We start from the raw sequence: 27989 nt of genomic DNA on the forward strand, positions 1-27989 counted from the left end.
CCAAAGCCCATGCTCTTAATCATTACAACATTAAGGGCTGGCACATAGTAAGTGCTCAATAAGTATTGTTTAATGAAGGAATTCATAGTGCTGCCTCTTTCTGAAAAGTTTTCTCCCTCCATTACTACTCATGCCCATCCTTCAAAGCCCAGTTCAAATGCAGCCTCACCCCAACAGATATGTCCTCTCACTGCTGCTACAAGGTGGGAGAAACAGGAGGAAATCAGTGCTAGGATGGGGGAAGTACTGGAACACTAGAATGGGCCAGCTGGGTGGAGCTGGAGGAAGGACTCTTGAGTTTTGCACAGAGATTTTTCTCCTGAGTTTGTGCACTGGAGTTGAAGTTGGTACAAACATTGGAAACGCCCATAACAAAGTAACTCATACTGAGCTCTGATTAGTCAGAACAGTGAATTCCAATTACTTAGCAACCACGTATGGGGAGGAGGATTGGAAGCCATTTCAAGACAGGGGACGGAGAGGACAGTGAGACAAAATGTCTGCCCAGTAAACAACAGCATGTGTGCAGTAAGGGAGGTGGGGTTGGGAAATGAGAAGAGTCCATTCTGAGTTAAGAATTACTACTCCAAGGATTTTAGGGTCTTTAAATCCCTGAGGATTCAGGGATTTGTAATTCTATGCTATATAATACCTTAAAACCAAGGATATTGGGATTCCAAGGATTTTAAATCCCTATAACCTATGGTATAAGGATTCGAGCAATTTTTGAGCTATGAAATGCTGGGTGCTTAGGACCCAAAACAAGGATTTTAAACAGAACACTGGACATTTTGAAGTACTAATTAATCTCCCTTCTACTTCAAATCAATCCTGGTTTAACCCTTGGAACAGTGGTTTCCAAATTGTGTTTCCCACAGTCTAGGGATCCCTGAAAGTGCCTCACAGAAAGGGGTGGAGACAGCTACTTTACCAGAGAAGACACCAGCATAAGAATTCTGCCCTCCCCCGCATTATGGCTTCCACCTGGGTAGCTCCATTTTTATTTGATTTATATATTGGGATTCTGCATTCAATTCAAAAGAAAAGTTTTCCTGCTAAAGCACAAAAAATATGTTTACAAACCTCTGGCCTTGGAAAAAGGGAACTGAAACCTGTGGGCTACCATTTGAATGTAGACAGTGGTCCAGGGAGCCACACTTCGCCTCCGCTTTTTGTTGTTGTTTTTTTATTATTATTATTGTTTGGGGTTTCTTTCTTTTTTTTTTATTTTGGAATAAACACTGAAAAGATGCTTTTACTGGTAAACCATCAAATGGTGCCAGGAAGATCAAGTGGTGATAACTGACAAATCAGTTATTAGTTGAGTAAATCGTCATTAGCTGACTCTGGCCTATAAGATCATCTCCTTTATAAAATCAGTAATAGCAGCTACTAAGACTACTATTATTATGACTACTACCATTTATTGAGGGTTTGTACTATACGACAGGGGGCATGCTAAGTACTTTACATATATTATCTCATTTAATCCCCACAATAACTCTGAAAGGAAGTATTATTGGCCCCATTTTACAGATGAAGAGACTGAGACTCAGAGTGGATAAGTAACTGGCCCAAGGTCATACTGCTAGCACATGGTAGATTCCACTTTACTTGCAAACAGAAACAGAATGGACTAAAAGAATTAATGTAGTCAAAGGTCAACTGCCTGGAAGCCTTAATTAAAGAACAAGGTTAAATTTTGACCAATAGATGGCACCAGTGTGTGAGTATGGTGGCCTACTCAAGGTTTTGTCCAATGCAGGCAAGTCCCAGCTAGGGTTCAGAACCGAAGCAGCCTGTCTCATGTTGAGGGAGGAGGAAAAGAAAGATGGTCATCGTTTTGCTCCTGAGAGAGATGACATTACCCTCTCCCCTTTGTAGCTAAACCAGGAAGCTGGCAAGTTGAGGAACAATGGTGGTTCCACCAAGAGCTGCTTTCAGAAGACTTGAGAATCTTTTCTCTTTCAGCATTTTCTGAGCACCTCCTTTGTGCCAGGCAGTGTTCTGTGCAATGAAGTCATATGGGAATATCAAATACAGCCCCAGATTACTACATAGGAAAGGAGGCAAATGCTATGTTAGAGGAGGCTCTGAATGTGTGGGGGCACCCAACCTGGTGCCTGAGGGGTCTGGGGAGGCTTCCTACAGCAGGGGTGTCTGAGCTGGTTCTGTTGGATGAATGAGAGTTTACCAGGCATGCGAAAGTGGAAAGGCATTCCAGACAGGGTTAAGGACACAGAGGTGTTAGAGAGCATGCCACATTCAAGGAGAGGCAGTGTAAACTTCAAGAGTTGAGAGATGAGTCTGAAGAGACAGGCAAAACCCACACAATTGAAAGGCCTAGAATATCAAGTTAAGTACTTGATTTGTGAAGATATAGCACTGTGTATGAGTGTGTGTGTGTGTATGTGTGTGTGGTGTGAACACATATATTTTTCTGAGTAGAGAAGCCACAGGTTCTCAAGGGGATCTGTGACCAAAAAAAAAAAAAAAAAAAAGCCCAAAAGTGTTGGCAAAGGCATGATATGGTCTAATCTGGTGGTCAGTGTGGAAGATGAATCACAAAGGGACAACTGGAGGCCAAAAAAAAAAAAAAATAGTCGAAGAGTAATTGGAGCAAGGGTAAGCATGAGGGTCTGAGCTGCAGTAAATACAAAGGGAATTGAGGGGAAAAAATGCTAGGACCTAGTAGCCCTCCTCCCCACATGCACACAGCCATTTCTGAGGCTCAGATGAGGCTGCACCTGTCACTTTTCCCCTCTCACCTCCATCCCTACTCCCAACTTTCAAACTGCCTTTTGGGGGCCTTTTTGTTTCCTTTCCAAGCTGTCCTTGAAGTTTAATCAAGTCTGATTTCACAAATTGATGGAGGGGGCCTGGCCCCATGCTGGGTCCCCAGCCCTACAACCCCATGAAGAAAAACTTGTCAACTGACCTCAGGTAGGAAAAGCAATGAATTGGCCTTGAGCTGGTCTCTGACCCTCTGCCCATGGCTTCACAGCATGGGCAGAGTTCAGTTAAGAAATCAGCACAGTTCCAAGAAAAAGGAAAACACCCTCCAGTTTATTTTTCTCCTGATTCATCTCATGCCAACACACAGACTTCAATGGACAGCAGGCAAAATGGGGGTCATCCCCAGAGGAAGCCGATTCTCTACACGCCCCCTTCCCTTACTGTAAGACTCATCAAAAAGGCACCCCAACCTTACATGGATCTGCTGTTGGTATTCCTGGGGGTGAAGCCAGAAGTCAGGCTTTCCACAGAGAGACGGGACTACATGCCCACCTGGGAAGGCTGGGGAGTCAAAGGGCCTGAGGAGTGACTACTTCCCTCCGCAAGGGCATGCTCTGCCCTGTTCTGCTTCCTGGAGGCTTCAGCAAGCCTTCCTTCTTCTAGAGCTCCTAGAACCCTCCCATGGTCAACACAACAGCAGCCCAGACAATGAGATGCCAGAGGCCTGGGCTTATAGGCCAGTCAGGTGAGCCAGGGTGAGCTGGGCAGTTAGAGGACCCAATTTTCAGTCCAGAAAGCTCTATCTAATTGATGTCTGTGGAAACTTGCCAGACAAATTGAATCCCAATCAGCTCTGGCTGCCTCCATTTGGATAGGTTAGGGGTAGGGAAGGGGGATGAGCTGTGGCGCTGTAGGATATGGACCCTGGTACCCTCACACACCCTTCTGGCCTCTTTTCATCAGCCTCCTACTTCTCTTCTTCATCCTCCTCTTCTTCATCTTCCTCTTCTTCTTCGTTGTCTGAGTCCTCATATAGGTTGATGGTTGCCTGGACAGGAAAGTTCTGCAGTAAAATCTCCCCAGCACTGTACAGATAGTCGAAGGAGTGGGATTTAGGCCAGAAGAGCCTGTGGACAGAGAAGAAACATGGCCCCTAACTTAGACAGGTCTCATATGTGCAGAGGGGCCAGTAGGGCCAAGAAAGAAGCTGGCCCCTAAACCCCTTCTCTTGGCTGCAACAATGAGGTCAGAGGGAAAGGAAGAAAGAAAGTTTTGTAACAGAACCTTCTGCAATTGTTACAAAATGGCCCCACGCAGGAAGGTAACCCCTTATGGACCTATAGTGGTGGGGGCGGGGGCCCAGCCCCAGCATCTATCAACTATGGCTCTGACCCCATCTGCTACCTACCCCAGAAGGCTTCTAGCCAAGAATTCTCCAGCCCTGTGGCCCCCATCTCCTTCCACTGAGGATTATTTCACTGACCCATCCATGGGGGATCATTCTTGGGCATCAGTAACAATGCCTCCATGGAAGACAGCCTTGGCCAAGTCCCTTAACCTCTCTGGGCTCCAACTTTCTCTTCTATGAAACAGCGATCATAGATAGCAATCCCTCCCTTCTCCTGCTTTACAAGACCTTTGTGAAGATTCAAAGAGCTAATGGATCTATGTCAAGTTTGGAGCTTGATGCCAGAAGCTTACCTGACAGGGTGATGGAACTTGGATTCAGCCTTGGTGACCTCAGCAGCTGTTGCTCCGCCAGCAGCCTGTCCAAAGCAAAAGCTAGCATGTGGTTCAAAGTACATGGCTAGATAACTTCCTCGTCTGTACCAGAGGTCAGAAAGCTGCAGGTAAAATGATCTTGAAGAGACCTTAGACATCTCTGGGACCCAGCAACCCCCAGTACCTGCCCCTCAACAAGGGGTCTCTCTTGTTTCTGGTTAAAAAACAAGCAGACAGAGTCCTGTGGGTTGTTTGCTTCCCTCTTCTGTTCCAGCACCTGTTTGGACGCTCTCCAGGGGACAGAGTTCTACTGGAGCAGCAAAGATTCAAGGAGATGGGGTGGGTGGGAAAGCACTGGGGCAAGGTGCCAGGAGACCAGGCCTCAAGCACCAGCACTGCCCCACACTGGATGTGGGGCTTGCCCAGATCTCTTGTCCACTCTGAGCCTTGGTCTCCTCATCTTTCCAATTGCCACAGAAAACTTGGATCTGCTCTCTGTTGGAATCAAATGTTGGCAAAACTGTGAGGATGCTATCTCAGATCTGCACCCTTGGACTGAGGTCAGGGGTTCTCTGGGAAGTGACCTGGTCAGTGTTAATGCATGTGGCTGCATGTCATGCGTCACAAGGGCTCGAACTCACCAAATCCACCAGCTTCCTCATCTGCCTTGGGGAATCATTTGTGGAAGACAGCCAGGGCCTCCAGAGACAAGTTCCTCTGGGACAAAGAGAAGAGATTAATCGGTAGAGGAAGAGACTGAAAGGTGGACTCCCTGAGATAACAACAGGCCTCCCAAAAGCTTGGCTCAGGTGCCATCTGCTCCAGGAAGCCTTTCCTAAGGCTCCTGAGCCCCTTCCAGGACAGATGCCCCTTCTCTCAGCTTCAGCAATGTTGTTATTGCTTTTATCATCCTGTTTTGTAATTGTCTATTTACTTGTCTTTGGGCTTCTTAAGCTCAAAGATATGTTCAATCGTATCTGAATCCTCAACACCTAGCACAATGTCTGGTACACAGCAGCTGTTTCAGTAAATGTTTGTTGAAGGCTAAATGTTTGGAGTAATGAATAGGGGTTAGATGGAAAATATCTTGCCTCCTACTTCCTGCTCCAAGAAGTAGAACTCAGAGCTCTACCATCTTCCTGGGCTGAGGAAGAGGGCCAGAAATGTTCCTGGGCCCACTGCTTCCCCACTGTACTTGCAGAGGTAGGAAAAAAGCCAATGGAAATCTTATGTCATGGTCAGGAAAAAGACAATGTCCCAGTGAAGGACCTCTTTAGACTTTGGTCCTCTTTCCCCATACTCCGCACCGCCACAGTCTAGATTGTGTTAAGCCCAGGTTTCATAGCAGTTCCCCATCCCCCTCAGGGGACTAAGCCACCTGGCCTATGAAGACCTGGCTGCTTCACCTTCAGCTTTGGCAACAGCCACTGTCCCCAAGTCCCCTCTTGCCACCCAGCGGGATTAGTGAGGTGAAAAGCCAGATGAGATATTCCAGCTAGAGATGAGGAGGGAGGGCTATGAGGCCATTGCTTTTCCCCTTCACAGAGAACAGGGTGCCCTGGACATCTCATTTTCCTTCCTCTCTCAGGAAGCCCTCAAGCCTAAGTTCAGGTTGCCAAAGGCCACGCTCAACTTACCTTTCACTCCCATCTACTTCTTTTCCAGAGGAGAGAAGGGGAGATGGGCTTAGCAGGCCAGGGAGTGCCAGTGGGGCTTGTGCTAGGTCTGGAGCTAGGGCCAGGGCCAGGGCTGGAACAGGGGTGGCAGCAGCAACACAGGCAGCAGAGTCCATTCTTAGGGGACCAGAGCCAGGCGGACTGTGGGGGCCCCTACTTCCCAGAACCTTCTGCACTCTTTTGGCCTTTCCTGGGACACCCTTTTATAAGCCCTGCCTGATCTTATAAATTATTCAGGGAGGACAGGGGTGGGATGATTCGGGAGGGGGACAAAGATTTAGGGAAGGGGCTCAAGGAGGGAGAGCTGGGTTCCTGGGTGTGAAATCTCTCCCAGTTGAATAAACATGGTGTCAGTGGGAGGTGAGGGATTTGCTTTGCCTCCAAGTCAGAAAGGAAAACACAGAAGGGGCAAATCGCACACCATTTGTGTGAATTCCCCAGGCAGTAGCAAGGCCTGAGAGGGGAAGGAGAGGAGCTCATTAGCACTCTGAAACCATAGAGCTGTCAGGGACAGAGGGCTGAATAGACAGGCCTTTAACAAAGCCAATTCCTGGCAAGAAGAGACAACTGACTTCTTTAAGGAGAGTGAGGGACTCACTTGTTATTTCAGCTCAACCTCAAATAGATTTGCCAGGTGGACCTGAATATAGGGTGACTGCCATTAAGCATATCATCTGGGTTAGGGAAAAAAGGGGGCATTCTGGGCAGAGCAGGCCCAGTTGCCTGTACAGTAAACCTTAAGTCTTCTTTCAATGCCCCTCAGCCCCTTACTGATCAGTTCATTTGCCAAAGTGCCCCCTCCAGCCTCAGCAGTAAGTGGCCCAGTGAAGGAGAGCAGGCGGGATTTCACAGGGCCTCTGGGTGAGATTCCAAACCTCAGAGCTCAGCTTCCAGTTCAGGAGCCAGGGTGCTGGGGAGAGGCAAAGTTCTGCCTGACTACAGAGCCGCTGAAGGACCAGCCCCAGCCCTAGGCCTCAGTTCCCTCACATGAAAGATGAGGGTGCTGACCCAGTGGTCCCATAGGACCATGCCAGCCTGAACACTCTCTGACGGGGGCTACATAAATGGGTACTGAACCTAGGCAAGCCCAGAGGCTTGAGCACAGTCCTCAGCCTTAGCCAGCCTTCTGGGCCTTTGCCAGAAAGCTTCTAGTTACAACTACTGGCAGGGACCTTACGCTTCAGAGGTCTCAAAAATATTCCTCCTGACCTCAGTGTCTAGCCCCAGCACAGATTTAGCTTCTTGGGTGTTCATCACAGTCCGGTTTGTAATGGTCGAAAATTAGAAACAACCTCAATGTCCAATAATAGGAAACCAGTTACATTAATTAGGGCAAATACTTGCAACTGAATACCAAGCAGGTGCTCATGATCATGTTCTGGGAAGTGTAATTTTTCAACACAGACAATGGAAAAAAATCAGATGGTAAGATAGCATGACTAATTTAAGGGCTCCTCATTTCTCTGTTCACCTACCCCTCATCTTCACCTCACTTCCAATTCTAGTCTCACTATGTTCTTTTCAGCAAAGGAAAATTGAAAACAACCTAAATGTCTCACTTTTAAAAGCTGGTTAGATAAATCATTGGGCAGTTACACAATTTCATATTAAAATTGGCATGGTAGAAGAATGAGGGAAAAGTTAACATATTGAAAGAGTGAAAACAAAATAAGTGTCTAAAATATTACTTAAAGGATGATCCCATTTTGGTAAGAAAAAAGATGTAGAATGGACAGCGTGCAGAGAAAAAATAAGACTGGTGAGAAGAAAGAATGCTAGGGTTGTCATTTCTGGGAGTAACAGTGGAGTGGATTTTTACTTTATGTTTTTCTGAATTTTCTAAAAAGTTCCACAATGAACTGATATTATTTGAGTAGTGAAAAGGAAAGGCACTAAAAATAAACATAAACCAAGAAAGAAATGTTTATCCCTGGAGGAGAGAAAGCTGGGTGAAATGACAGATATTTTCAAATATCTGAAGATTAGACTGCAATGAGATTACACTTGTTCTGGGTGACTTCAAAGGGCAGGGCTGAGGCCTATGGCTAGAAGCTACAGGGAGACACATTTTGGCTCAATCAAAGGAAAACTTTCTAATGGCTCAGTCACCACCTAACCCAAGGACCTGGCACAGTCCCAGCCCTCAATAAACAGAGGTTTATTATATGAGATGAAATGAGTTCAGTGGAATGTGCTGCCTTGGACTGGAGAGAGCTCTCTGTCCCTGAATTTTCTAAGTGCAAGCTAGATCCCAGGTCCTGAAGAGGGAAATCTTGTGGGGAAAGAGAGGGTTGCTGGGGAGCCGGAGCATCTATCAATCTCTGAGAGTTCTTGCTAAATTTACCTTCATGAGCTGAGCATTTGCTTGTACTGACTGCATCATTGGCTGAAAGGAGGATTGTGGCTCAGAGAAGGAGTCAGGCTGAAAAGACTGGGCTGGAAGGAGATGGCGTGCAAAGGAGAAAGAAGCACAATACCTGTTGTCACACTCTAGGATCTTTTCCACTTGTAAGTGGCCTCCGAGAATCAGCAGAAGGAAGGAGGGAGAGGGCTAAGAGGCAGATATTCCTCCTGAGCTCGGGGCTTATGCCTGACCAGACTCAACCATGCCACCCATCATGCCACCTCCCATCTTCAACTTGTGTTCCTTCAGTCACTCCCTTCACATTAGGAGCTGTCCAGTCCCTTCACTCCTCTGACTAGCAGGCCTCAGGGTTCCACTTACACTCAGCTCCCAGCATGCTCTCCTGGAGCCCAGGGAGCCTTCAGTCCTGTTTCCATGGGTCTTTGTCCTCCCTACACAATGGCTGTGTCTTGCTACCTCCTAGGAATTGCCTCAGCCTCATTTAGCTTGTGGGACATGAAGCCGCTGGCTCCTCTTGTTCACTTTTCCCTGGCCTGTAAGATTTAAGGCCTGCAAGTGTTGCTGGGTAAAAGTTGGCTGTTATGCTTTTCACTTAACACAAAACAGGAGTAAACTGGTCAGCAAGGCAGCAGAAAAGGTCTGGATCAACCAAGATGGAGATCTGCCTATCAGAGCAATTAAGATCTTACCTCTGTTCCCCGTAACAGCCCTATAGTGCTTCTGGGTTTTGCCAGTGATTGCTTTTCCAGACCTTTCTGAGAGTACTGGGGTTAGCATTGCCTAACGAAGGGACAGACAGGAAAGGAAAGTGCTGTGGACTCTGCCTCAAGCTTAGCGAGGGAGACAAGACCAGAGGGAAGACAGACTTGACCAATCTCAGCTCACCTCAGTCATCCTTGAGCATGTTCCCTTGTCAAGGCCCCAGCTCCAGCCTCCACATTTCGCTTTGGCCACATTCCAAGCTTCCTTCACCTCCTTACCATGTTCCTGCCCCTCCCCTCTCTGCGTGGAATAACCTCTCCTTCTACTTCCCTGAGAAAACAGAGGCCTTCAAGCGTGAATTACCTCAGTGCCCTGCCCCACTCCCCCCTCAAACTTGGCCTGCCTTGCCAACTTCCTTCCCCTCCAGCCCTCTCTTCTCAGGGGACAAGGTGCCCCTCTGGTTAAAGGCTAATCCCTTCGCCTGGGCCTTGGCCTCATCCACCTCCTTCCTGGGCCCTTCCTCCAGCCATTTGTTATGCTTCTTGTCTTTGGGAAAGTTCAGCTTCTCTATACCAGCTCTTTCTCTCCTAATTATAAAATGCTTGTCTCTGTTATCCCAAAAAACAAGAACTCCCTCTCCACTGTGTGTTCTCTTGCTCCTTTAACTTGCTCTTTCTCTCTTGATCTCTTTCTCTCCCTCCCTCCCTCCTTTCCTCTCTCTATTTTCTTTCCCTCAGTCTCAGATTTATTGAAAGTACTCTACATGCTAGACTTCCGCTTTTCCTGGCTTCCCACTCACACCTCAACCAAAAGGAGTTTGGCTCCAGCCACATTATCTCAGTGAAAGGGCTCTGTCACCAATGACCTCCTAATTGCCAAATTTGATTACTTCTTTGAACTCTGGGTGGCAAAAGACACTGTTGGCCAAGTCCTCATTTCTGAAACTGTCCCCTCTTTTGGCCTGCAGGATCACGCTTTCTTGGTTTTCCTCCTGCCTCTGGAACCATTCCTCATGGTCTCTTTTGCTGGCCTCTCTTCCTTTGCCCATTCCTCGAATCAGTGGTTCTCCAATTACAGTCCACAAAACAGGCTGATATTATACAGCGATGTTTTCATGGCAAAATGAAAAAAACTTTACTAGGAAAGTTTTTCAATAAATAAATCTTTTCAATTATAAAGGATTAGGCCGGGCACTGTGACTCACACCTGTAATCCCAGCACTTTGGGAGGCTGAGGCGGTCAGATCTCTTGAGGTCAGGAGTTCAAGACCAGCCTGGCCAACATGGCAAAACCCCGTCTCTACTAAAAGTACAAACGTTAGCCAGGCATGGTGGCACACACCTGTAATCCCAGCTACTCAGGAGGCTAAGGCAGGAGAATTGTTTGAACCCAGGAGGTGGAGGTTGCAGTGAGCCGAGATTGTGCCACTGTACTCCAGCCTGGTCAACAAAGCGAGACTCCCTCTCAAAAAAAAAAAAAAAAAAAAAAATTTATATAGAGGACTCTCCTTCGTTCTGAGATTATGCGCTTCCTAGTTTTTGGTAGTAAAATGTTCTTTGAAATGATGGCAATGATGGAAGTTACTTTATTTCTTTAATGTTTCTACTTTGGCAAAACAAAATGTTAGTTTATCTATGTCAGTCTCATAAATGTTTATTGAATGAATGAAAGAATGAGAGTTATGTTTCCCACTGACATTTTCCCAATGGGTATCTCAAACTTATTCCAAAACTGAACTGTTTTCTCCCGGGACAAATCTCCTCTGTACCTACCTTGGAAACCAGCATCATATTGACCCAGTTACTCAAGCTCAAAACTTTGGCTGCTGATTTCAGTCTTCACCATTTCTGACTTTTGTCTCCTCCATGTTCTGCACTCCTCCACTCTCCCAATTGTTTCTTAAATTATGGCCTCATCCGTCCTCTCTCACCTGGATGCTCAACCAGAGCTTCCTCATAGTTTTCCCTGTCTGTGAGTTAGCCTTTCCAATCCATTCTCCTCACAGCTGCCCCAGAGGTCTTTCTAAAATACATAGCCAAGTATGGTCTTCTTCTCCTTAAAAACTTCCAGTGCCTATAGAAAATGTCCAAACTCCTTCATGTGGCAGTTAAAGCCCTTTGACATCTGAGCTCAGCCTGCTCTCTGGTCTTCTGCCTCAGAAGGCCTTCCACACGCCGTCCACTGCAGCCTCCCTCGACTCTATCTCCATCCCGCAAACATGCCATTCACCTGTAAACTTTTCAGGGTTTAGGGCCTCTGGAGGGAAGGCTCAGGATCATTCTTGGGACAGTGTATTTTTTTTCTTTCTTTCTGTCTTTCTTTCTTTTTTTTTTTTTAGACAGGGTCTCACCCTGTCACCCAGGCTGGAATGCAGTGGCACGATCACAGCTCACTGCAGCCTTGACTTCCTGGGCTCAAACGATCCTTCCACCTCAGCTTCCCAAGTAGCTGGGACCACAGGTATGTCCCAACACCCACGGCTATTTTTTTTCATATTCTATAGCAATGTTTATATACAAATGCATTGTATATCAAATGAATACACTGATACCAAATGCATGGACTGGGCCATGCTATAAAATATATTTCTTACTGTGGGTCACAGTCAAAAAGTTTGATAGCACTAAGGAGAATAGCACAGATGTTATTCTGTGATTAATTTAGTTAGTGCTGCTCACGTCATTGTCCTTTGCTCTCAAAATGGTTCTGGTCTCATTGCCGGGTGTAACAGAGGTCAGGAGACTGGATACTGCCCAAAGATTTCATGGAGGAGGGGGAGATTGAGCTGGACTGGGTTTAAGGAGGCAGAGAGCAGGTGGAAATGCAATTCTGGCAAAGAAAAGTGACACAGAGGTGGATAATAAGTAGAGAACATTTGTTAAACATTTATATGCCAGGCATTGTTCTAAGCACTCTGCGTGAATTAATTCAAGTCTCACAAACAACCCAGTGAGGAAGATACTATTAAAAGCTGCATTTTAAAGATGAGACTGGGGAACTTACCCAGGGTCACAGAACTAAAAGTGACAAGATTGGGATTTGAAACTCGGGGAGTCTCTGTGCTCCTAACCACTGCCCAGTCCTACCCTGCCACTGGGGAACAGTGGGGAGAGTGGGCTGTCTTGGGAAGCGAGAGCCTAGGCCAGCGGGCAATAGAGGGAGGAGAACGTTGAATGCCAGGTTGAAAGTTCCAGCAACAGGTTCTGAACTCCTCTCCAGAAAGGAGCTCTTCCTCTTTCCCTCTGGCCTCTGCCTTGCAAGCTGGGGCTCCTGAGGTTGAAGGCAGGAGGCCTAAACATCCAGTGAGGGTGCCTGGTGGAGGCCCGAAGTAACACAGGGCCTGCTCTGAAAGAGGAGCAAAGGAGAAGTTTCTCTCCCCAACCTGGGCCCGCCTCCAAATCATAAATAGCAAATGGTGCCTGGGGCCTCTGCACTCCAGTCCAAATGTCCCAAATGTGCCAACTCTTATATGCAGTCCCTTGGGTTCCTGGGACAGGGGGTCCCCTCTGGAGAACAGTTTGTTCCTGGGTCAGCTCTCTTCCTACACCCTCCGCCGCTTGGTCCACCATTTGAGCCAGGGCTGTGGCCCATGTGGTGCAGATTCTCTTGGCAGAACCTCTCGCAGCTCCCCATTTGCTCCTCATTTGGACTGCAGAAGCCTAGAAAAACAAAGCTCTGAGGAAGAAGGTGGGCAGGAGGGAGGTGTTTGGAAACATCACTCCCAGCTGGGCTCCATCCCTTCTCCGTCCTGTCCTTCCATCCAGCTCCTCCCCTGGCTCCTTGGGCCAGCCTCTTCATCCTTTCTTCTCTGAGACAGCCCCTTTTCCCAGCCTGGCCTGAGACCTTGGGAAGATGAAGCGATGCTGAATTCTCAGTAGCGCGGTCTTTCCTCTTGTCCTTTTAGTCTTGGTGTCCTGATGATCCTGGCTAAGTAAGCAAAAGATACTAGTAACTAGTGGCAGCTATTTTCCTGTGGATCCTGAGAAACTAACAAAAACAATGACAAGAAAAATAGCTCACATCTATTGACTGCTTACTGTGTGCCAGGCACCATGCTAAGTGCTTTATTGTTTTATTATTGACTCCTCACAAAAATCTTATGAGGTAGCTACTATTATTACTGCCATTTAAAGGTGAGCAGAGGCTGGGCGCAGTGGCTCATGCCTGTAATCCCAGCACTTTGGGTGATCTGCCCGAGATGGACGGATCACCTGAGGTCAGGAGTTCAAGACCCTCCTGGCCAACATGGCGAAACCCTGTCTCTACTAAAAATACAAAAATTAGTTGGGCATGGTGGCTTGGGGCACCTGTAATCCCGGCTACTCGGGAGGCTGAAACAGGAGAATCACTTGAACCCCGGGAGGTGGAGGTTGAAGTAAAATGAGATCGCACCACTACACTCCAGCCTGGGCGGATAGAGCGAAACTCCATCTAAAAACAAAACAAAAAAAGCCATAAAAATAAAGGTGAGCACAAAACTGAGGCATGGAGAGATTAAGTAATTTACCCGGGCTCAAGGAGCTATTGAGAGGTTTGTCTGCTACTCTAACTCAGGGCCTTCTTGTCTAATGCCTGTACTTTTGCAGTCAAACTTAAAGTGGAAAAAGCTTGGGCCCTACAGCTAGACTTGGGTGTGGGGAAAAAATAATGGTTCCTACTTCACAGAGTTGCAGTGAAGACCAAAAGAAATAGTGCATGAATTTTGCTTAAAACCTGACATGTAGTTAGCACTCAGTAAATGGTGACTATTATGATTATTCCTTTTGCCCCTCCATCATTGCATACATTGTGGCTATATAGAGCACAGGGTTTAGAAGCAGGCCTAGGTTGGAAGCCTTCCTCGATCCTTTACCATGCAGGTAATGTTGGGTAAGTGAACCAATTTCTGAGCCTCAATTTCCTGGGGATGAAAACAATAGTACCCATCTCCCAGGACTAGAGTGAGGATGAAATAAAATACTGTATGGAAGCTAGTGTTCCTTTTCTGTCCCACATACTTTCAGGTGTTTTGCATACTGGGCCAGATTTGGCTTCCCAGAACATAGCTTCCATCCTGCTCAGACACCCGCAATGGCAGCTCATGAGTGATGGGAATAAAAGGCATTTACACATTTTCCCTATTCTTTCAAGCCTCACCTCTGACTCCACCCTGTTCTCCCCCTTACTTCCAGCAGGCTTGTTACTACAGTATCCCTGCACATGACCATCTCCACACCCCTAACCCCTTCCAAGTCTAGAACACCTCTCTTCCCCATGACACAAATTCTGCCCTCCCTTCCAGGTCCTCCTTGAATTCACACTGACTGCAGGAAGCCTCCAAGCCACGCTAACATCTGCCTCCTTCTGCAGGCCTCTCATTTGAGCTTTCCCCCATGTAGGGGTGTCAGCCCTCTTTTCAGTCACTGTTTTGGATAGGAAGCAAGCCTTGGTATTGAGGTGCTGTGGCTTAGTCTCGTCTCCTCCCTCCCATCAGCACCTGGCTCAGGACTGGGGACATGGCAGGCATTCATTTCATGCAAATGGAATGGTGTTGACACAGGTAATTGGTCTGAGAAGACTAATAGATTTAGTCTAGCAAGTAGCCTTGGGGCTCCACGGTAGGGTGGCAGACAGCTATGACAGGTGCATGGGCCAGGGTGGGATTCTCTGTTCACATTGGGGCCTTGTAAGACAGAGCACTCAAGATCCCAGGATACGAGTAGTTATAGAGGGTCGCTGTTGACTTGGCTGGGACAGATCATGAACAAGGCAGGTCAGGAGTAGGAAAGGGCACAACAACAGCAGAGGTCCTTTGGGAAGGAACCTAGAAATCCTCTCCTCCTCTTCATGCCCAGCTGTCTCCTCTACTGACAGGACATTTCTAAGCATTATTAAAATTTCATCTCCACTCTTTCCCAGGCCTCTTCCCTCCCCTTCCAGCCTCAGCCTAGACCAGCAGCCCTAAAAATGTGGTCCAAAGATCCAGGGAGCCCCTAAGATTCAGGAGGTTCAGTCAAAACTGCTTTCATGGGGCCAGGCATGGTGCCTCACACCTGTAATCCCAGCACTTTGGGAGTCCAAGGCAGTAGGATCTTTTGAAGCCAGGAGTTCCAAACCAGCCTGGGCAACATATGAGACCCTGTCTCTACAAAAAAAGTAATAAAAACTAGCTGGGCATGGTGGTGCACAACTGTCATCCCAGCTACCCAGGAGGCTGAGGTGGGAGGATCACTTGAGCCTAGAACTTCAAGGCTGTAGTGAACTACGATTGCACCAATGCTCTCCAGCCTGGGCGATAGAGTGAGACCCTGTCTCTAAAAACAAACAAACAAACAAACAAAAAAGATCTCGTTTCATATAGTACTAAGACGTTATTTGCCTTTTTTTGCTGTGTTGACATTTGCACTGAGGATGAAAAAGCTATGGTGGGTGAAAGTGCTGGCGACTTAGCATGGATCAAGGCAGTGACACTACATTGTATTCATGTTCTTCTTTGTCACCAATGTATTCCTGGTAGAAGAAATGTCAGGTTCATTTAAGAATGTCTCAATGAAACAGCAAAAGTTATTAATTTTTATTCAATATCAAACTTTTGAGTATGTCTTTGTAATCATCTGTGTGACAAAATAGGAAGTACATATGGATATATAAAGCACTTTTGCATACTGAAGTGCAATTGTCATGAGGAAAAGCACTTGCACAATTGACTTGCAAGCTAAACTAGCAAATTTTTTATGGAACTCTTTTTTTTTTTTTTTTTTTTTCAGACGGGGTCTGGCTCTGTCATGCAAGCTAAAGTGCAGTGGTGCCATCATGGCTCACTGCAGCCTCGATCTCCCAGCCTCAAGCAATCTTCCCACTTCAGCCTCCCAAGTAGCTGGGACTATAGGCTTGTGCCACCATGCCAAGCTAATTGTTTTATTTTTTTAGTAGAGACATAGTGTCGCTATGTTGCCCAGGCTGGTCTCAAGCTCCTGGGCTCAAGCGTTCCACCTGCCTCAGCTTCCCAAAGTGCTGGGGAGCACTTTATTTTTTTACTTGAATGATTGACAGATAAATTGTGGTTATTCGAACTTGGGTGCTTGGCAAGTATTTTGTTAAAAATGGACAAAATGATCCTGTCACCTCAAGGAAAACAAACTGTTACTATTTGTTGTCAATGATAAAAGTTAAGCTTTCAAGGAAAAAGCAAAATTTTGGAAAACCTGTATCAGCCACTGTGAACTTGAGAGCTTCTCAATATCCTAAAGAGCTTTCTAATAAGATTAGTAGGGATATTAATGAATGTGATTTTTTAATATTGTACAATCAAAAAGCGAGTCAACAATGGGAAGATCTGCATAACTGGGTAGACAGATATTTTCCAGATGACTAATGCATGATGTTACAAAATCATGCATGGATAACAGATCCATTCAAAGTGCAATTGATTTTTTTTTTTTTTTGAGACAGGATCTCACTCTGTCGCCCAGGCTGGAGCACAATGGCACAATCTTGGCTCACTGCAACCTCCGCCTCCCAGGTTCAAGCAATTTCTGTGCCTCAACTTCCCAAGTAGCTGAGACTATAGGTGTACACCACCATGCCTGGCTAATTTTTGTATTTTTTGTACAGACAGGGTTTTGCCATATTGGCCAGGCTGGTTTTGAACTCCTTACCTCAAACAATCCACCCACCTCAGCCTCCCAAAGTGCTGGGATTACAGGTGTGAGCCATGGCACCTGGCGGACCAGTAGATTTTAATGTAACAGAGTACAAAAGGTTCACTGATACAGTTTAGTTTCAGATTCAGCATTGCAAAGAAACATTAAGAAAAAACCACTTGTGAAGTTTAGGTGTAGTTATCAAGAATCCCCACACCATTTATTAGTTCTCTATTGCTGCCATAACAAATTACCACAAACTTAACAACTTAGTATGATACCCATTTATCATCTCGCAGTTATATAGGTTAGAAATCCAGGTGTGTTCACCTGAGTTCCCTGCTTAGGATCTCACAAGGCTGAGGTGAAGTGGTCAGCTGAGCTGGGCTCTTATCTGGAGGCTCTGGGGAAAAGGCCCCTTACAAGCTTACTCAGGTTGTTAGCAGAATCCAGGTCCTTCAGGATGTGGGTCTGAGGCCCCCTTGACTTGTTAGCTATCATCCAGAGGCTGCCCGTGGCTCCTAGAGGCTACCTACACTCCTTCTTACGCAGCTCTCTTCATTTGGAAACCATCAACAGCATAGTCAAGTTTGCATCTCTCTGACTTCCGACTTCCTTTTCTGCCACTAGAAAACTTTTTTTTTTTTTTTTTTTTTTTTTGAGACAGGGTCTCGCTCTGTGGCCCAGGTTGGAGTGCAGCAGTGCAATCTCGGCCCACTGCAACCTCCATCTCCTGGGCTCAAGTGATTCTCCTGCCTCAGGCTCCCGAGTAGCTGGGATTACAGGTATGCACCACCATGCCTAGCTAATTTTTGCATTTTTGATAGAGGTGGGTTTTGCCATGTTGCCCAGGGGAGTCTCGAACTCCTAAGCTCAGGTGATTTGCCTACCTCAGCCTCCCAAAGTGCTAGGATTACAGGCGTGAGCCACTGCACCCGGCCACGAACCCTCTTTCAAAGGACTCCCGTGATTAGGTGAGTACAACCTTGATAATTTCCCTTTGCCATATAACTAACACAAACATGGGAGTGATATCTCATCAGAAACACTCCCAAAAGAGAGGGAATGTATAAGCAGGTGAGGGTCATTTGGGGGTCATTCTTAGAATTCTGCCTATAAAGGCTATTAAATACCCGCCTTCTCTACCTCCCTATCTTTGTGGGGCTGGATTTTCTTCACACACTTCAACCAAAAACCACATATTGCAACAGCTGGAATGCAAGAGCAGATATGAGAATCCAGCTGCCTTGTGCTCAGCCAGACAGTAGATTTGCAAAAATTGAATATAATGCCACTTTCTTGCCATTTTTTTGTTTTGAAAACTATAATTGTCATAAATATATATTATTTATGTTATAATGTAATAGGTTCATAATTTTTATTTTAAAGTAATATATAAATAGTTAAAATGTAAGTTTTAATTTCAAATATATTCAATGTCAATAGCTATAACTCTTTGGAGGTTAGGCAAATAAAAGCCCTTTGGAGTCCTCAATAATTTGTTAACTAATATCTTTTATTTGTTTATTTTTAAATTTGCATAGATATTAAGGTTCTGAATGACAAAATGTGGAGGGATGTATAAAATTCACTCTTTTGGGTGTGCAGCTCCATGAATTCTGACAAATGCATAGAGTTATGTAACAACAATTAAGAGTTTCAACACCCCAAATAATTTCCTTATGCTACACCATTGTAGTAAACCCCTTCTACCACCCCAGCCCCTGGCAACCACTAATCTATTATCCATCCCTACAGTAGTGTCATTTCAAGAATGTTATATAAATAGAACGTAACAGTAAGCAGCTTTTTGAGTCTGGCTTCTTCCATTCAGCATAACACATTTGAGTTTCACCCATGTAGCTGTGTGTATCAATAGTACATTCCTTTTGATTGTGGAGTAGTATTCTATTACACAGATGTACCAGTTTATTCATTCACTAGTTGAAAGACATTTAGATCATTTCCTAAATAAGAGTGTAAAGTGATCCTGAGACCAAAATGTTGAGACCCATTGACAGAATGTGCTCTTCCCAGAGGTCTCCTCAATTTGGGATTTTTGTGGATCAGTGCAATTACAAAATTTTTTTAAATGAGGGGGAATCAGCATATGGTTGTCAAACTTTTTAATTTTGTAATTAAGGGCATTGAAAAATACTACCACCTCTTATTTTACAAAAGAAACCTTAATACCAACTTTTCAAAGAATAAGTCCGGAATGACAAGTAGCCTTTTAAATTGAATAAGCTTTAAATAATTTACAAATCTTGCTACATTGGCCTTTGTTTCCTCCTATTGGTGATCCTCTACCACTCCCTTCCTTTCATCTTAAGTCTGTGCATTAGTGCTTAGGAAGCACTTGCTCAACATTTCTCCTCCTAGATCTGCTTATCCATCGCCTCTCAAACCTTTATTCTCTCTTTCCTCCCAGACATGTCTTCATGAGCCCTTCTCCTGCCTCCCTTCCCAGAACTTACCTTCTTCACCCACCTTTCCCTTACATAATCATTTTCTCTCTCCTTCCTCTTCTCCCAGACCCCTTTCTTCCCAGACCCATCTACTGTTTCCCTTCTTACCACAATCTCTTCTCAGTCTGATCCCATCAATTCAATGGTGCACCTACTATGTATTAGACTAGAATAGTGATGAAAATAACAATTGAAAGCCAAACCCAATTTGCACAACAAATCCCCATGACACATGTTTACCTACATAACAAACCTGCACATATACCCCTGAACCTAAAATAAAAGTTAAATTAAGAAAATTTTTAAAAAGAAAGCCAAACCCTTCAGGCATTCACAGTCCTATGCAGGAGCAACAACAAATGCAATCCGAGACAATTGCCGGGGGGATAACAAGATGCTTTGGGAGCACAGAGGAGAAACATCCAACCAACAGACCCCAGGAATCAGGGAAGCAATGCTTAAGCTGAGCCCTAAAGGATAAGGAGTTTTCCAAACAAAACCAGCTGAAGGTGGAGTAGGGTCAGGGTCCAGAAAGAGTTCCAGGCAGAAGGAACAGGACTTGTAAAGGCCTAGAGGGGAGGGAGAGCATTGTAGGCTTGAGAAACTGAAAGGAAGCCAGTTGGGAGAGTGGGGAGTGAGGAGAGTAGTATGAAACCAGTTTGGAGAGCTAGGTGGGGGCCAAATCATACTACTGTGTGGAGAATGGACTGTAGAAAGTCAAAAGGAAAAGTAGGAAAATCAGAAGGGTATTGCAACATCCCAGTGAGAGATGATGCTAAGGGAAGTGGAAGTGGAAACCAGCAGATGGACGAAAGAGCTAAATTTTGGAGGTAGAATGGGAAAGACTTACAGGTCTGGTACAATGAGGGTCAGAGAAAGAGAAAACACTGGAATTAAGGCTAACTCCGAGATTTCTGGCTTAAACAACTGGCTTTCTCAAAGGGAGAAGACTGAGGGAGGACTGGTTTCAGTTCAAAGGGAAATCAAGGATACAATTTTGAGGCTGAGCATGGTGACTCACACCTGTAATCCCAGCGCTTTGGGGGACTGAAGCAGGAGGATGGCTTGAGCCTAGGAGTTTGAGACTAACCTGTGCAATATGGTGAGACCCCATCTCTACAAAAAAAAATTATAAAAATTAGCTGGGCGTGGTGGCACATGCTTGTAGTCTCAGTTACTTGGAAGGCTGAGGCAGGAGGATCGCTTCAGTCCAGGAGCTCAAGGTTACTGTGAGCTGTGATCATGCCACTGCATTCCAGCCCAGGCAACAGAGCAAGGCCTTGGATATGTTGCATTTGAGACAACTTTCAGCTATCCAAATGGAGATGCCAGTATATAAAGGTCTGAAGCCCAGAGAAGTCTGGGCTGAAAATGATGATTTGGAAGTCAACAGATGATAGAGGATAATTGAAACCACAGAGGATAAATGAGACTTCCCAGAGTGGGAATGCAGAGTGAGAAACGAGGACTTAGGTCAGGCTCCTGAGAAGCGCCCAAATTTAAGGGTCTGGCAGAGGCAGAGGTACCAATGAAGAAGTACCCAGAAAGATAAGAGGAAAACCAGAGGAGTGTTGTTATCACAGAGGCCAAGAGGAGAAAGCATTTCAAGAAAGACAAGGTTATCAAGGGCATTGAATGTTGCAGAGAGGTCATGGAAATTAAGGACTAAAAAGTGGCCATTGGATTTGGTGACATGTGGACATTGGTAACTGTGACAAGAACTTCTTTTGGTGGAATAGTGAGGGTGAAATATCTCTAAGCCTCTCTCTGCCCTAGACCCTAACTTCTTCTCCCAGAGTCCATCCCTGCACCCTTTTCCTTAGAATCTCTTATTTCTCCTTCTAGACTCCTCTTTTCATAGCATCATTTCCTCCCTCTCCTTCGGGACCTTGCTTTCTACAGAGTGCTCTTCGATTTTCTTCCTCAAAGACCCTTTTTCTCTCTTCTCCTTTTCTCTTCCCCAACCCACCGCTTCTCCATACCCTTATTTCCCTCCCTTTATTCTCTCCCCACTCACTTTTCTCCTGAACTAAATGCTGCTTTTCTCAGACTGCTATTTGTTCCTGTTCTTTTAGCCCCCTCTCCATTCCCGCACCCATCTAAGCTCTTTGGATCTCAGCAGGGGTCTTGGCAGAAGGATTACTAAAGAACCTCCCAGGCTCAACACTAAGGAGTCATAATATTTGGCATGATTCCACCAGGATCTGACAATGCCGACCTGAAGGAAACACAGTGTTAGAACCCATTCCTTGAATGATTGCCAATCTGGAAACCACATCCTGCCAACATAGTCTCCTCATCCGCCCTGGCACCTGCCCCTAAGATTCTGCCTTTTCCTATCCTCAACTGCACAGTCACTACGAACTGATAAGGTGCCCTTCTACTACAAATTCTAATAGTCTGTGTTAAATCAGCATTTTCTACTTGTCAAAATGCATTCACATTCATTCACCCAGCCTTGGGAATTCGGCTGGGTGAAGCCTGAAGAAAGAAAATGGAGAGACTTGCCTGAGGTCACATAGTTGGTTAGAGGATTAGCCTGGTATCCCTCCCACCCCTTCAGCCTTGCTTGCCTTCATGCCCAAAGACTCTCCAGGCCTGAGCTCAGGCATGGCTGCCCTTTTAGCGTGTCCCAGCCTGCCAAGAGGGAGTGACCTGGAGAGACCCTTGCTCAGGAGCACTGCCAGGGGGTCAGGGCTCCATTTGTACCTGCAAGGTAGGGATGGGCTGCCTTGGGAAGGAGGATGATTTCTGGTTTGCTTCACTGAGTTCACTGTAGGCAACAAATCTGACTGTTTGCTTTGATATGACTTGAAAAAGAGAGTCAAGCATAATGATTATGAGGCAAGCTCTAGAGGTGGCCAGGTTTGGTACCCACGCCTCACTCTGCTCTGCACTAGCACAGAGAGACTATGGATAGGAAACACTTCAGGACAGTGCCTGGCACCTAGCAAGTGTTCAATGAACAGTGACCTTATCATTCGTACATGGGAATCCTTGGGAGGGAGTTGGTGTTGTACATCGCAAAGTTTGCCAAGTTAGACATCTACAGACCTAGATTCCAGGTCTATTACTGCTCAACTAGGGATGTTGGGCAACTCTTTTCATCTCATTGGGCCTAGGTTTCCTCATCTGGAAATAGTAACGGCTGCCCTATTTTTGTAATATGTTGTATTGGCCTTTAAAACATGCACTCTTTCACCTAGCAATTCTATTCTTAAGACTTTGTCAGTATTATGTGCAAAGATGCTAGGTTATAGTGAAAATGAAAATAACAAAATGTCTAGTAGTTAACAAATAAATCATATTTTATATATAGAATGCAGTGCAGCCATGACAGAATGATGTAGTTCTGTGTTTTAATGGACATGGAAATAGGTCCATGATATGTTATTTACAAATGATGGAAGGTTACACAAATTGTAGGTATAGTGTGATTCAATTTTATACAACAAATCCCATCGATATCTTCTACATCAAAATGTTAGCAATGATTATCTCTGGCTGGTGGCATTATGAGGACCTCTATTTTCTTCTTTATAGTTCATTTTCTGAATTCTTTTCAATAGCACCTAGTATTTTTCTACTTAGAAAAAACAAGAAAGCTTTTTTGCATTGGGAGAGTAAAGCCAGTCACTGCACTCTACTACTCCACAGCACGTTTTTGTTGTTATTGTTGTTGTTTGGATTTTTGTTTGTTTGCTTTGCTTTTTTGAGACGGAGTCTCACTCTGTCACCCAGGCTGGAGTGCAGTGGTGTGATCTCGGCTCATTGCAACCTCTGCCTCCCGGGTTCAAGTGATTCTCCTGCCTCAGCCTCCCCAGTAGCTGGGACTACAGGTGTGTGCCACCACGCCCAGCTAATTTTTGTATTTTTAGTAGAGACGAGGTTTCACCATGTTGGCCAGGCTGTTTTCGAACTCCTGACCTCAGGTGATCCACCCGCCTCAGCCTCCCAAAGTGCTGGGATTACAGGTTTGAGCCACTGCACCTGGCCTTCACAGCATTTTTGAGAGGTTTAAATGACATAGTGCATGGCACTGCCGTGTGTGGTAAAAAGGAGAGCCCTGTCCTTATGCTGGCCTACTCAGTTCCACCTTGTAGGACCTGCTCTTTGAACTCAGAGTCTGAAGTTACAGTACCCATGTTTGCCCTTGAGCCTTGGGACCAACCTTAGGGGTGGGGTAGGGCTGAGGGCCTGCCAGAGAATCATGCTGAGTAGAAAAGTCTGTGCGGCTGCAGGCCATGCAGGGCTGCTTGGGCACTGGCTCACCAGGACTGTGTTTATGCAGCTTACTCCCCACTGGGCTTCAGGGCTGCTAGCCAGGGACACCTAATTGGCGGGACAGAGCCCCCTCCTCTCACCACCCTCAAAGCAGGAATGTTCTGAATTCCTTCTTGGGCCAAATCCCCTCCCCACAAGACCTCTCCTGGGTTCACAGAGGTCACCACACAAAAGCCCAGCTGGAGTGGAGTTTTTGACAGAAAAAAACACACACACACACAAAACCCACCAAACCTTTTTTTTTTTTTTTTTTCCTAAAGTACCTCAATCTTTCCCAGCCTCCAGGGGTTTAATTCTGATCTGTAATAAGTCTCTGACCCACGGCTCAGATTTGCAGATGGATTTTGCAAAGCTGTGGTTAACGATTAGAAATCCTTTATCACCTCAGCCCGTGGCCCCTTGTACTTCGCTCCCCTCCCTCAGGATCCCTTTCTCCCTCTCCAGGGGCATCTCCCCATCCAAGGATCTGCAAAGAACTGCCCTGTAAGTATCTCCATCCTGATATAGTTGCTGCCTTTTAAATTCACCGAGGTGGGCACTCTTCCTTCCTAGTCACTATCCATTCACCCCATGGTGGAGCCAGGCTGGGCCAGTTTGGGTTTCTGAGTGAAGGGTATGGGAGGGTTGGGTTGGTGGTATTTGTTTCCTCAAAGCTATCACAAAGATTCTAGTCTTTAAAACTTCAGGACCAGAGAAAGCACTCTCCAAATCAGATATTTTCTGGTTTGGGGGGTTAAAAGGACTGGGATAAAAATTGGAGGAAGGGAGCCACACTCTGCCTAAGTGTAGGGGGCTGAGGAGGGGCAGAAGGGGCACTCCCTCACAGCCAGTTCCAGTGCCCTCCTTGGCATGAAGGCTCAGGGAGGTAACAGAAGGTGAGTTCCTAAGTGAAGTCATAAAGTTTCCCCATGAAGCCCTTCAATAACTCTCCCCCACTGGTCTGCAAGTCTGTCATTAGAAATTCCTTCTTTGGACTGAGGCATTACTCTCTTCAAGTGCCCTCTCTGAAAATGAAGTTGGAACCAAAACATTCACAGCACTTCTGCCTGGGGAGATTGTAGGCGATTTTTGTTTTCTAAATTCTGCCTTTTTGTGTTTTCCAGTGTTCTAAAGTGAGAATGCTTTACTTTGATAATCAGGACAAAAATCAACTTCCTTTTCAAACAATTAGAAAATCTCTCAATCCAGCTGCAATTCTCTGAACTGCCATCAATCAATTGATGCAGAAGGAAAGATGAACTGCACTAAGGACAAACTTTTGAGAAAGTAGAGCCTCGAGGGAATGGCTTTGCCACATACTAGTGCCCTTGGCAGCTGGAAGTGAGGTTCAGAGAAGGGGGCAAGTGTCTCAGATTCTTATGAGGGGCAGCGAGATCAAGAGATGGAGAAATGAGGCTGACTGACAGAAGAGGGCTGTGGTGGCCACCATCAGCCCCAGAAGGCCACATCAGTTCCTTCCTTGAGCCTGGGAACCCCAAGTGCCTGTCCCATGTACTCTTAGGAGGGTACTGCCAAATAAAGAGTACCACGCATAAGACTCTTGGAGCAAGAGATGGGGAGAATAGCAGGGAAAGTGCCCAGGTGAGAAGGGGTTAAGTCAGGAGCTGCAGTCAATCTTGACCCTCCTAATCCTCTCCTGCAGCTCCAATCCCCCCACTAGGGAAGATTAAGTAAGGATCCTAAGTTAAACTTTCTTGCCCAGTCCTTGGGCCATGGAGTATGTTGGCCCCATGCCCAGAAGACAAATTCAGCTGGCAAGGCCTAGAGTCTTCTGTACCTCCAGAACAGCCAGTACTTGACTTCTAGGAGGATCCCTCAAAGAGAGGTTTCTATTAAAGCTGGCTGCTTCTAATAACAGCTCTTCAGTCTTCTATATTTGTCAAAGTGGCTTCCTGTCCCCATGCCTTTATTTGAGACTCAAAATCTTGGAGATGACAAACTAGGGCCTAGAGAAGCTATAGGACTTCCTCAACAGGTTCCAGGCAGAACTGACACAACAAGAAGCTAGATCTTGTGATTCTAACACCAGGACCCTGTCTGCCCTCACCTCTACTGCTCATCAGACAAACAAAACCCTGGCTGAATCCAGCCTGGCTCACCACCCAACCATTTGCCATTTAACTGGTCTTCCTAACCCTGGTGGAAAGCTGAACCCATCACTCCACGCCCCCCGCCCCTGCATGGGGCCATTTTTGCCACTCGAATAAGCTTCAATAACTTGTTCTTCCTCCTTCCTGGGCATGCTGCTATGTCAAGTCAGACTCTAGAGATTCTAAGCCTCAGTAATGGCATTTTCTTGACTCTGTCCTCTCCCTCACCCCAAAATACTTGCCTACTTACTACTACTTAGGACAGGCTCTGGGGAGAGGCTTTCCTCTTGGGGACACTGTTGATTCCCTTGAGAAACTCAAGCTTGGCTCTTCTGCTGCCATCCCAGGAAGGCTGAAGCAGGAGCTGCTCCTCTGGGAAGCAGTAAGTAGGTCTTCCCCCTGAAAACCTCAAGGTATCTCACCAATTCTCACTGAAAGCTCAGATACAAATAGGAGGAGGAAGAGAAAAGTACTGAGCCCAGCCTGGGTGAGCAGCAGGGAGGGCCCAAGGATGGTTTCAAGGCAAGGATGCGTCCTGAAAGATGATTTGCAATTATCCAAGCAAATGGTGGATGGTAGAATAGCATGCGTAAGGGCTTGGACACACAGAGAAAGGCAAAGTCAGAGAAATTCAAGTGCTTAAGTTTGGCTGGATCATATGTGTATGTATGTGTATGCATAAAGCATGAGGTTGGAGGTTAATGGTGTGAGATGAGGCTGTGAAGAAAAGCAGGGGTGAAATAATGGAGGGCTTTCCTGGTTTCCTGGGCTAGCAAGTTTGAACTTCATCCTGAAATACTTAAGAGCTCCTGAAGATTTTTGTTGTTGTTGTTGTTGTTGTTGTCTTGTTTTTTGAGACAAAGTCTTGCTCTGTCGCCCAGGCTGGAGTGCAGTGGCACAATCTCAGCTCACTGCAACCTCCACCTCCCGGTTCAAGTGATTCTCCTGCCTCAGCCTCCCAAGCAGCTGGGATTACAGGCACACGCCACCACGCCCAGCTAATTTTTGTAGTTTTAGTAGAGATGGGGTTTCACTACATTGGCCAGGATGGTCTCAAACTCCTGACCGCATGATCTGCCCACCTCGGCCTCCCAAAGTGCTGAGATTACAGGCGTGAGCCACCGCGCCCGCTGAGCTCCTGAAGATTTTTAAGCATGGCAAAAGGTGAGGTGAGAGTCACAATTTGATTTCAACTTTACAAAGATCTTTGACTACTGGGTGGGTAATTCATTAATGCAGGATTGGGGCAGAAGTGAAATTAGAGAGATCAATTTGAGGTGTCTATGAGATTTCCAAATGGTCAAGCAACAATGGTTGCATAGTCTGAACTATGGTTTGGGCAGTGGCAACAGAAAGAAGTAGATGGATTCACGGTCTATTTCTGAAGGCAGACCTGATGGTACGTTACAATTAATTATATGTCAACAAGAGTGAAAAAGCAAGGATAACTGGCTTGGGTTATTAACTGGATGATGGCCCCACTGAGGTAAGGAACACTGCATGAGGAGCAGTTTGGGCATGGGGAGAGAAAGGGCAGATGATTCCAGCTTTGCAAATGTTGAATTTGAGGCCATTAAAACATTCAGGTAGGGCCATTCCAAGTAACAGTTAACTACACAAATCTTGAGCTCAGGAGAGAAATCTGTGGCAGAGGTATGAATTCAGGAGTCACTGGCATGGAGACAGAGTGGATGAGATAACCCATGAAGAATGTGAAGGGTAAGAAGAGCCGTCTAGAAGTCAAGATGAAACCCTGAGGAGGCTACAGGGGCAGAGATAGATAGTTAGACTTAAAGAGTGAGCAGCAGAAGAGGAACTTATAAAGGAAAACTAGAAGAATCATTTTGAGAAGTAGGTAAAATGGAATGGTGCTACAGAAAACAAGGGAGAAGATAGTTTTATGAAGGAGAGAGACAAGGTGAGATGACAGAGATATGATCATTGAATTTTGGAACAAGAAAAGAGTTGATAACTTTGGTGAGAATATTTTCAGTGGAGGGCTAATGGTGGCAGCCAGACTGCAGAGGGCTGAGCAGTGAGTGGGAGGGTGAAGAAGTGGAGACATCAATAATGAATTTGGCTTAAGGATCTTGACTGCAAAAAGAATGATCAAGATAGAAGTAACAGCTGCACAGGGAGGAGGTAGGGTAGGGAGCTCAAAAAGTAGTAGTAAATATTTGAAGTAGTCATCAGAAGGGTGCTTACCAGGGAGAAGTAAAAGGATTTCCAAGCAGCACTGAAGGCCTCAATGAGATGCACAGTCATGATCAGGACAGGTACAATTGTGCCAAGGTTAGCAATAAGAAACCAATGTCAAGAAAGAC

At 45.9% G+C, this 27989-nt stretch overlaps 2 protein-coding genes across 7 annotated transcripts in view; both read right to left on the bottom strand.

The window, feature by feature from the left end:
* Positions 1-3041: 3041 nt before the first annotated feature.
* RIPPLY1 (ripply transcriptional repressor 1) lies at positions 3042-27951 on the bottom strand. Of its 6 annotated transcripts, none has more exons than XM_074029375.1 (4): positions 27871-27951; positions 5100-5175; positions 4438-4502; positions 3042-3863 (listed from the first exon to the last, which is right to left on the bottom strand). In XM_074029375.1, exons 2-4 carry the CDS (start codon positions 5118-5120, stop codon positions 3704-3706), a joined length of 246 nt encoding a protein of 81 aa, XP_073885476.1. In that variant the 5' UTR covers positions 5121-5175; positions 27871-27951; the 3' UTR covers positions 3042-3703. The 6 variants fall into 6 exon arrangements, with proteins under 6 accessions (XP_073885476.1, XP_073885474.1, XP_073885475.1 ...); XM_074029373.1 differs by having other exon boundaries at positions 4438-4580; XM_074029374.1 differs by lacking the exon at positions 27871-27951 and adding an exon at positions 9385-9512.
* MORC4 (MORC family CW-type zinc finger 4) overlaps positions 12889-27989 on the bottom strand; it is a 92174-nt gene continuing 77073 nt past the window's right edge. Inside the window, exon 18 of the mRNA XM_074029368.1 lies at positions 12889-13128. Coding sequence (XP_073885469.1) covers positions 12996-13128 — 133 coding nt within the window. The 3' untranslated portion in view covers positions 12889-12995. The remainder of the gene's footprint in view (positions 13129-27989) is intronic.

The sequence above is a fragment of the Macaca fascicularis genome, chromosome X, assembly GCF_037993035.2.
Source record: "Macaca fascicularis isolate 582-1 chromosome X, T2T-MFA8v1.1".
Lineage (NCBI taxonomy): Eukaryota > Metazoa > Chordata > Mammalia > Primates > Cercopithecidae > Macaca > Macaca fascicularis.

Excerpts from the sequence above, each read along its gene's own strand:
- RIPPLY1 (XM_045384342.3), bottom strand. The coding sequence starts at position 6,250 with ATGGACTCTGCTGCCTGTGTTGCTGCTGCCACCCCTGTTCCAGCCCTG. Across the intron at positions 5,176-6,095 it reads GAAGTAGATGGGAGTGAAAG|AGGAACTTGTCTCTGGAGGC; the intron begins GTAAGTTGAGCG and ends TCTTTGTCCCAG. Across the intron at positions 3,864-4,437 it reads AAGTTCCATCACCCTGTCAG|GCTCTTCTGGCCTAAATCCC; the intron begins GTAAGCTTCTGG and ends CTCTGTCCACAG.